An 8987-nucleotide genomic window follows, 5' to 3' on the forward strand; every position below is an offset into this window, starting at 1 on the left:
AAGCATGAGCTCTTCACCCACCTTGGATTGCTCATTTATTTGTTAAACAGCCAAGATCTGGTGCGGTGGGAGGATTTACTTTTGCTGCACGCCACTGGGTGACTGCCGCACACACTGCGGATACCCAGGGCACTTTTCAGGGCTACTGGACACCGAGTCTAGACTCTGGGAGCCGTCTCATGCCGAGACTGCAGGACAGGGCGTTCAAATCTCTCCTTCCTTGGCATGGGGAAGGAGGGGCACTGGAGACCACCTCACAAGGGCTCATCCCCCATATATGCAGGGCCGCAAGAAGCCAGCCTGTACCAGAGACATCTAGATAGAGGGTGCAAAAAGGAGACTGGGGGGGAGAACCCTCTGAACCCTTTCTCCTTATCTGGATTAGTGAGGCCAGTGATAGAGAGGAAGGAGCTTCACCAGCCAGATTTGCAGCCTCAGGTCAGCTCAAGCAAAGATTCATCTGGCTTGCATTCAATTTTCAGAATCTATTTTTTTAGATTTCAGAGTAACAGCCGTGTTAGTCTGTATTCGCAAAAAGAAAAGGAGTACTTGTGGCACCTTAGAGACTAACCAATTTATTTGAGCATGAGCTTTCGTGAGCTACAGCTCACTTCATCGGATGCATACCGATGAAGCAGTAGGGACGGGGGTCCGGGGGAAGGGCTGCGAGTTAAAATCCGAAATCAATATTTCAGTGGAGCAGCACGAAGCAGCATCCCCCCCGCCCCCCCACGCTCCCAGAAGCAACCAGCCTGTCATACCCCATTAGATCAGAAGAGGTGGGAAGGAGAGAGATCAAACAGATCTGAGGTTTGGGGCAGGGTGGGATGAGCTGGAGGCCACAAAGAAAAACAAAACTGGCTGGCTAGAGGCATTTCTGGGCCAAGTGCGTGAGATCCGCACAGGCCCTGCGCACAGCACTGTATGGGTGTGCCTGGCCTGCCAGGGGGTCAGGACAGACACCAGGTTTCGGGCCAACCCCAGCATTTGCTGCTGCTGTCACACACACACACAGGCAACAGCCACACAACTTCTAGGTGGGGAGCTGCACACACGCCATTCCCACAGGCAGGGCTGCTGGCCCAACGCGTACGGGGGGAGGTGCCGAGAGCCACGGAACCCGACTGTCCCCCCGTATAACGGGCACCAAGCCAGGGGGTGCTGCAGCTCCCCCAATTCCAGCACCTACCCCCACAGGGCCAGGCAGCAGGATCCAACCCAACTTCCCAAAGTCGTACAAGAAAGACAAGCTCCCCGCTCCTACCTTGCTCTCCTCCTCCTCCTCCTCTTCTTCTTCTTCCTCCGCCGCCTCAGCAGCCTGGCGGGGGACGTTCATCTCCTGAGGGTGACCCTGCTGGTCCGCTTTTGCAGTCCTTGCTGCCACCCCCACCGCCTCCTCCTCGGGCCGCGGCTCTTCGTTCTCCGCGGCTCTCTTCGCCTTCCCCTCTTCAGCCCCAATCTCCTCCACCAGGATCCTTCTCCCCTCGTCCTTCGCTCCTTCCTCGCCCTTCTCCCCACTCGGGATCCCCTCCTCCTTCAGCGCGTCTCCCTCCTTCCCTTCCCCCTCGCCATCCTTCCTTTCCTCCCCCGGCTCGGCTGCCGCGCTGGCCCCTGCCTCCTTGCCCTGGGACCCTTCCCCCTTGGCTGGCTCGGCAGCTTTGTCCCCGTCAGCCGCTCTCAGCTTCACAAAGACCGAAGCCAGGATCACAGCCAGGACCGTGAACAGCAGCGGGACCGCCAGGTACAGATCCACGGCCACATCCATCTCTGGGCAGGAGCCGATTTGCAATGGACCCAAGGGCGTTGCTTGTTTTTTTTTTTGGTCTGGCTCCCCTGCGCGGCTGCTGCCTGGGAACAACTGACCAGCTCTGGTTAATTTCAAGGGGCAGCGCAATCTACCCGCAGCTGTGAGCGAAATCCCGGCTCTGCTAAAGCTGGATAGGGTTTCACAACATACCCAGCAGCAGCGTCACTTCCCAGGGCCCTGCCCTCCGCTGCCTTCCCACCGCGCAGGCAGCCCAAGTTAGCAGGTTTTCTCTCTCTCTCCCCCTTTCTCCTTCAGCGTGTTCTCAGCCCGGGTCCAGCCCCCCCAGAGCACTGAGAACCGGGTTTCCACTCCCCTAGGAAAGGGGTGGGTGATGTTGGGAATGAGCAAGCTAGCCTGATGGAAATGGTCAGCTCTGCGAGAAGCGGGCTGGGTCCAAAAGGCTCTTTCCAGAAAGTTCTGGGGACTCATCGAGATATTAATTTAAATGAGCCTTGTTTAGCCTAGTGTCTGTAGCAGTGTTGAGGCAGCGCCCTCGTCCTCCTCTGTAGGGCACCTGGCACTCAGAGCCTCCCCTGGAGCCCAATCAATTTCAGTGCCTGGGCATCTACTGACTTGGATCTGACTGCAGGATAGGGGGACCTTGTAGTGAATAGTTTACACCTTATTATCCCTTTGTTCAGTAATGGAAGGGCTGCTCTTGGGAAAGGTGGATCTGGAGGTAAGAGGAAGCCAGAGTTCCAGAGTGCCTCCTCTTCCTCCCCCCCTCCATGCTGGAATTGACAGGAAGCCCTTGCTTGTGGACTGGCCAGGCCGCCCTTTGCATGGATAAAAAGGACTAGCAAGGAAAATTAGATGTCTGTATTACTCCCATCTGTCAGATGGGGTTAGTTATACTTAGGCTGTGGAATGGGTCTCCCAAAGGGAGTGATGGGACATTGCATGGCAGATTTAAAAACTAGACTGGGCCAAATGCTTCATGAGGATCAATCCTGCATTGGACACAGCTTGGACTGGGTGATTTGTCAGGTCTTGAAGTCTGCCATCCAGCATTCCCTGCCTGTGGGAGGCTCAGTAAAGGTATGCAAAGCACTTTGAAAATAGAAGGTGTTCTATGAGTGCTAATTACTGTTGCCACAGTGGAGCAGACACAGGAATCTGGCTCCCAATTCTGCCCCAGCAAACCTTCCGTGGTTGCATAGGTGAGTGGGCAGTTTATTGATTGACTAAAAAATAGCCCCCTCTCCTCAATCCAAATTAAATCCCAAGGAAGGGGGAAATGGACTGGAGCTGATTCTTGCTGCTCTGGGTAATCCTATCAAGCAGGAGCTCTTTAGCCTATGGATAACTGTATTCTTAGTAACAAACAACCACAGCACTTAATCTTCTTCTCTGTGCAGCTTTAGGTTTCGCGGGAGATCATCATAGCCCCACTACAGCTCAACCCAAACAATAATGAATGATTTACAGCTACTCGGTCAAACACATTTTTTGTTAACTCTCCCCTCCACTCTTGAGACTGGTAATGTTATGGGCATCAGAAATTTTGACTCATTAAATAGAGGTAATGGAAAAAGAATGTGGTATGCCATAGAAAGAATCCTCTGTCATCTCGGTTGTCCTTGTGTGCTATAGCTGGTGAAGGCTACCTCTTTCTCAAACTGTCTCCTGTTATAATGGCTCATTATTCCCCAGGTGGGCCTTGTCAGGCTGATAGCCTGGCTTCTCTCAGCTCCCTTTTTGGCACTGAATGGAATATGATTATTAGGGCATGGCAAATTCCCCACTCTTCGGCTCTGGCTGATATTCCTAGGCACAGGTCATGCCTCAGTTAGCACCTTGCATCCCAGGATCTCACATCACTACAAATGAGCTGAGCTTCACAACCCCCAGGTGATCCAGGGACATTGTTCCTATTTTACAGAAGGGGAAACTGAGGCACAGAGCAGTTCAGGCCAAATTGTTCCATAGCAACCTCTGATGTGAGAGCCTCAGTTTTCAGGTGCCTGACTGTAGACACCTGGAACCTGATTTTCAGAGATTTTGTGCACCCTTAACTCCAGCTAATGTCTGTGGGATCTGTAGGGACTCAACACCTCTGAAAAACCAGCCAGAGGTCTTGGAAGTTTGGCATCCAATAATGCTGGGATGTCTTTGAAAATGTCACCCAGTGAGTCAGTGGAAGAGCAGCAACAGAGCTCAGATCTCCTGAGTCCAGCCTCTGGCTCTAATCACTAGACCTTGCTCTCCCTCCACTCTTCAGATGCCCTTTGGTCTCCTGAATATAATTTTCCTCCACCTCCGAATAACAGTCTCCCACAATGGGCCCTGAATACACCATACACATTTACCCATTTGCTGAGGATAGCTGGTGGCCCTCCCCTCTTTTCTATTGTTCTCGAGGGGCAGGTGGATGCTGGCTCATTGTGCATCTTTTTTTGCACCTGCCAGGTAGACCTGCTCCCAGTCCAGCATGTATTGGGGAAGTCTGGGGGAGAGGGGAGCAGAGAGGCAGGCAGGGCAGTCTACCAAGCTCCATCATCTCCTCCTCATATAAATTCTGCCCCTTAAGCTCAAGGTGCTCTAGATCCCTGAAAAGCCAAGCTTGTGTAAGCCAGCTGCTTCCTCCACTGGCCTCCCTGAAGGTCTGGGCTCATAGGGACCTCCTTTCCTGGATCTCAAAGGAGGACAGCCATTGGGGGAGACCTTCCCGTGCCTTTGGAGACCAAGAAGAGGGGGGATTCCAAGCCAGCAGCAGGATTAATGCCCCTGGCTCTTGTCTGACTGCAGCAGACTAAGGGACAGGAGGCCACGAATTCACATAGCAGGAACACAGGCTGGAAACACTCAGCTTGCTGAACATGGCTGATCTTCACATTATCTGCCAAATTAGCTATTCAGGTTCCCTTCCCTGTTGATTGTTGCTCTGCTCTAGCTCTGCTCCTGCCCACGATGTAAAAAGACTCAGTAGGGCCCTTGCCAGGCTTGGCAGCATGGATTGCCAAGGGTGCAATACAGTTGGTCAATCAACCCTGTCTTACCCTCCACCGTGTGTGTGTCCATTCAATTTTTGGCCTCTCTGTTGCCATTGCCAGCGCCAAGGGGATCAGGTATTGCTAACTGTGATGGTGTTTAATGCTCTGGGGACATACATCACCCAGCACTCCACTCACTAAGATTAAAAAGGGGGGTAAAATACTGTTTGTTAATGGGTACAGCCCTTTTTCAATGGGTAGGGCTAGCTTTTGAGAAAGCTGGTGTATTTGTGAGTCATCTTTGAAGAGCATGTTGCCCTCTACTGGGAAAAGGTTGGCTCTACATCAGACAGTCAACTGTCAACAGGGGTATGAAATAATCCATGGAAAAGGGCTAGCCTACACAGAAAGGCAGACAGTGGCTTTGTAAAAGCATAGTGATCATCAGACTAAGAGGAGCCATCTCTGCCAACTATCTGTAGATGGATCCAATCAGAGGGGCTGAAAAAAGCTGGAGATTTTAACTAACAAAAAAGGAAGAGAAAAGCCAAAAGGAGATGATTTAACAAAGGGCATTTCCCCAGGGACAGAAAATCCAGTTGAGGTACTTAAGAATGTGACCTGCTCCTAGTTTCCCAACTCTATATATTCAGTTAGTGGGCAGAGGAATTAGATCTACTTGTCCGCTCAGGAGCCTCTGGCACAGAAGGGACACACCCATTCACAGTAGAGCTAAAGCAACCTGGGAGAGTTTCATCTCGCTCTAGCGAGACAAGATCCTGCTCTATTCAGGTATAATCCTGGCTCAATACATCAGCTGCATTACTGCCCACATGGGATGAAAACTGTGCTAGCAACAACCCTACTAAGGGCTCTATATTCTCAAAACTGCCAGATTGGGGTGTTTTGGGTCATGCTTGAAAATCTTTCCTGCATGGATGGGAGTGCTATCCTGCTAGCCAAGGAAACTGCTAGCAAACGCCATGCTTCAACACCATTATTGTTAACAAGGCTGCCTGCAATAGTAGCATGCACAGGTCTGACAAGAGGTAAATTTATCTCATCAGTCCAACAGGGCCATGTTAGTTTCCTACCTTACAGATAACGGCGCATGAGGGTTGATGTGGCCTCCTGGAAGCAGATGGACAGCTTCAGAGGAGGCCTTTGTAGTAATGACCTAGGTGTCAACCACAGCCCCTCCCCACCAGCAACCGCTCCTTTCCTCAGAGGTTGAAAATAGTCTGGGTCCGGGATGATGTATGCAATGGCAGTGGACAGTTGTCCCCACCCCCAACTCTGAGTGAATATGCATGGCTGATGCGGAGAGGGTTCTAGCACTTGTTTTCTAACGAGGACAGATGGCAGCTCCAGTCACACACAGTTATAACAACATGATCTTCCAACATAGTAGTTTTGCTAGCACAGGGTCCTGAACTACAGTTATTTGCTGCACAATTTTAAATAAATTAATAGATTGATCCTGTCCCCAAAGGGAAGGCCAAACTGACTTATAATTGAGGGGCCCATCATGCTTTCTGTAACAAGCACTGAGAAGAATCTAGCCCCATCTATTGCCAAAGAAAAGGCCCTAGGTTGGGTCCACCCAGAGGTGCTTTTGAAATTCCCCTACTCTGTTCTTGCGCCAGAGCATCTCCACTGGCAATGGTGGGAGCACTAGTGCGGCTGCTGTTTTAACCACCCTATCATCGGTCTCTGCTCACAGCAGATTCTGTGCTGACTTCACCAACTCACTGTATAAACTTAGGCAAGACACCCAAGCCACCACTTCAAATGTCCACCAACTCTGGGTGCCTTCATTTTTGAGTAGTCAACCTGCACCCCTGATTCTCAGAGCTACTAAGCACCCATGGCTTCTATTGACATCAGCTGGAGTTATGAGAGTCCAGCTTCACTGAAAATCAGGCCCCAGGAGTCTCATGTTGGGTACCCCAAACTCACAAGGTCCATGGAAAACACTGGCCAGACGTGCCTCAGTTTGCCCTTATCCAAAATCTACAAACCAGGTGCAGCTGTGCGATATGGGTGGTGCCTTGTAAAGCACTATGAGATCCCTGCATGGAAGGGCCTGTTGTGCACCTTTTTTTTTTTTTTTAACAACAGGGATTTGCCCAACCCAACCATGGCAGCCACATTGTATTTAGTGCTGGTTAGGTGGCCCTTGCTAAGCAGCTGTGTGGGAACACGCCGTTCTAGCATACTGTTGTGAGGATACTGCACATGCTGCATTCGAGATTCACTGTGAAACATCATTGTTTCTAACCCTCTTTCTGAGGTCCATGACATTCACTTTACATAAGACCCTGTAAGGAGGGGGCCATTTTTACCTTATTTGGCAAGTGTGCCTCTAATTGAGGCTAAGAGGGGAAAGATGGCAGAGCTAGGCAGGCCTTCAATGCTGTCACATAATTACAGCTTTACATTCTAACTGATGTAAGCTCCTTGAGCAGCTCATTAGCAGCAATTAAACAGAGGATCAATGTGCCCATCCTCTGTGCTAGAGGGAGGAGCCATGGTGCAATTGCAGTAAAAGAATCAAAGAAATCTGAGGAAGAATAGAGCAAGGCCATAGCAGTCCTTCTAGGCTACAACAGCAGACAGCCTAAATTTGGGGACATATATGAACGCCTATATCATGGGAATTCTAGGGATGAAAAGCAGGACAGCCCTTGCAAAAATACTTCTGCAGCTCAGCATTAATCCAAACTGCAGCCTTAACAATGTTAGCATTTCGATGGCTCCATCTCCATCAAGATGTTAACTCTCCCGAAGGACATGTGTTGGGGGCTGGATTAGTTTAACAATGTGGCTGCTGTTGGTTCACTGTTTAGTTCCAGCCAGTTTTCCAGCAGGCAAGGGAAGAGAGAGCAATTGTGCATCTCTTGCATTGCAAGAGCTCCACAGAGGGAAAAGTAATAAAGTTTGTTTTTCAAATCAATTCTCGGCAGGGAGAGGCGCAAACTTGAAAGGAATGGACCTAGGCTGAGGCATAAGTCAGTAACATTCTTGTCCGGCCTGGCCACAAATTCATTTCCCCTTCAGATCTTTTTCTTTCCACAATTTCTGGAATATTTTTAAAATATGTTTCTTAGATTCCGCAGGGCTTTCTCTCCCTCCCTGCTGACACATGCTTCGTGCTAACTTGTCGACCCTAGGAATCTGGTTTCCTAAAAGGCCCGTAATAAAACTTACAACAAACCCTGTGATAAGTTCCAATACATGTACACATGTATATAGGCAGGTTTAACGTATAGGTGAGTCCCATCTAGTCTCTGCCAGTGACAACTAGAATAGTCCAGTGTCCTCCAGGAAGGCTAACTCATAAATTCACCAGAAGAAAAACCAAAGCACTTAACAAGAAGTGGAGAGGGGCAAATCACTGCACTGCACTTTGAATTTAACCCTTTCCTGGTGATCCTCTACACTGCATGTGTCAGCTCTATTGGCTTCAACGCAACCCCATCTACTCACAAGATCAAGTCCACTGCTGGCTTGTGACAAGAGAGCCATGCAGCAGGAAGCAAATTTCCAGCAATTCACTTATTTGTCCCCCTCCCTCCCACCGATTGCAGTCTGACAATGAATATTAGATATGGGGGTCCCTCTCCCGGCCACCATCATGTCCCTAGTAGCTTTCCATGGTGGCACAAGCTTCCAAAGTGTGTACTGGCCTCATCTGATACAAACATGCAGCACAGGGCTATGACTGAGACAGGGATACTGTGAGATAAACAATGAGACTGACACTTCCCCCCCATGCTACAATGATGGAGGCTCCTCTTAACTACTACTGTAACTAATCTGTCTGCTGCTATAGCACGGCAGATGACAAAGGCACCTGCTACACATATGTAGTTTTTCCAGATCGCTAGATGAAAAATAATAACTGACAAATAGAGTAATGCAAAATAATCATTTTATTTAAAATAAAAAGCAACACAATCATCATCCAGACAAAACAATTCAGAGCATCACAGCTCTGCCCGGCAGGACGGATAAGAGAAGTTAGTGGCAATGATAGGGCTTGTAACTGTGGAATGAATCAGCAGGCTCCATTGCCCCCCTCCCAAGAAGAACACACAGCACTGTCTCTGGGAGTCCAGCTTGCACAGAGGTTTCACAGTGCCACCCAAAAGGAAAAGGACCTCTAGATTAATCTTACCAGAGGTGGACATCTCTCTAGTAAGCAGCTGGGAGAAGAAGTTGGCATTAATCTGACCACAGTTAGA

At 49.7% G+C, this 8987-nt stretch overlaps 1 protein-coding gene across 6 annotated transcripts in view; it reads right to left on the minus strand.

The window, feature by feature from the left end:
• MXRA7 (matrix remodeling associated 7) overlaps positions 1-2090 on the minus strand; it is a 49414-nt gene extending 47324 nt beyond the window's left edge. For 2 of the 6 annotated variants that reach the window (XM_084647232.1, XM_084647236.1), the window contains exon 1: positions 1265-2090. In XM_084647232.1, coding sequence (XP_084503358.1) covers positions 1265-1765 — 501 coding nt within the window. In that variant the 5' untranslated portion in view covers positions 1766-2090. The remainder of the gene's footprint in view (positions 1-1264) is intronic. The other 4 variants (XM_084647231.1, XM_084647234.1, XM_084647235.1 and 1 more) reach the window with 4 other exon arrangements.
• Between the last annotated feature and the right edge of the window lie 6897 nt (positions 2091-8987).

Source organism: Lepidochelys olivacea (genome assembly GCF_965140295.1).
Source record: "Lepidochelys olivacea isolate rLepOli2 genome assembly, chromosome: 14".
NCBI classification, from domain to species: Eukaryota; Metazoa; Chordata; order Testudines; family Cheloniidae; genus Lepidochelys; species Lepidochelys olivacea.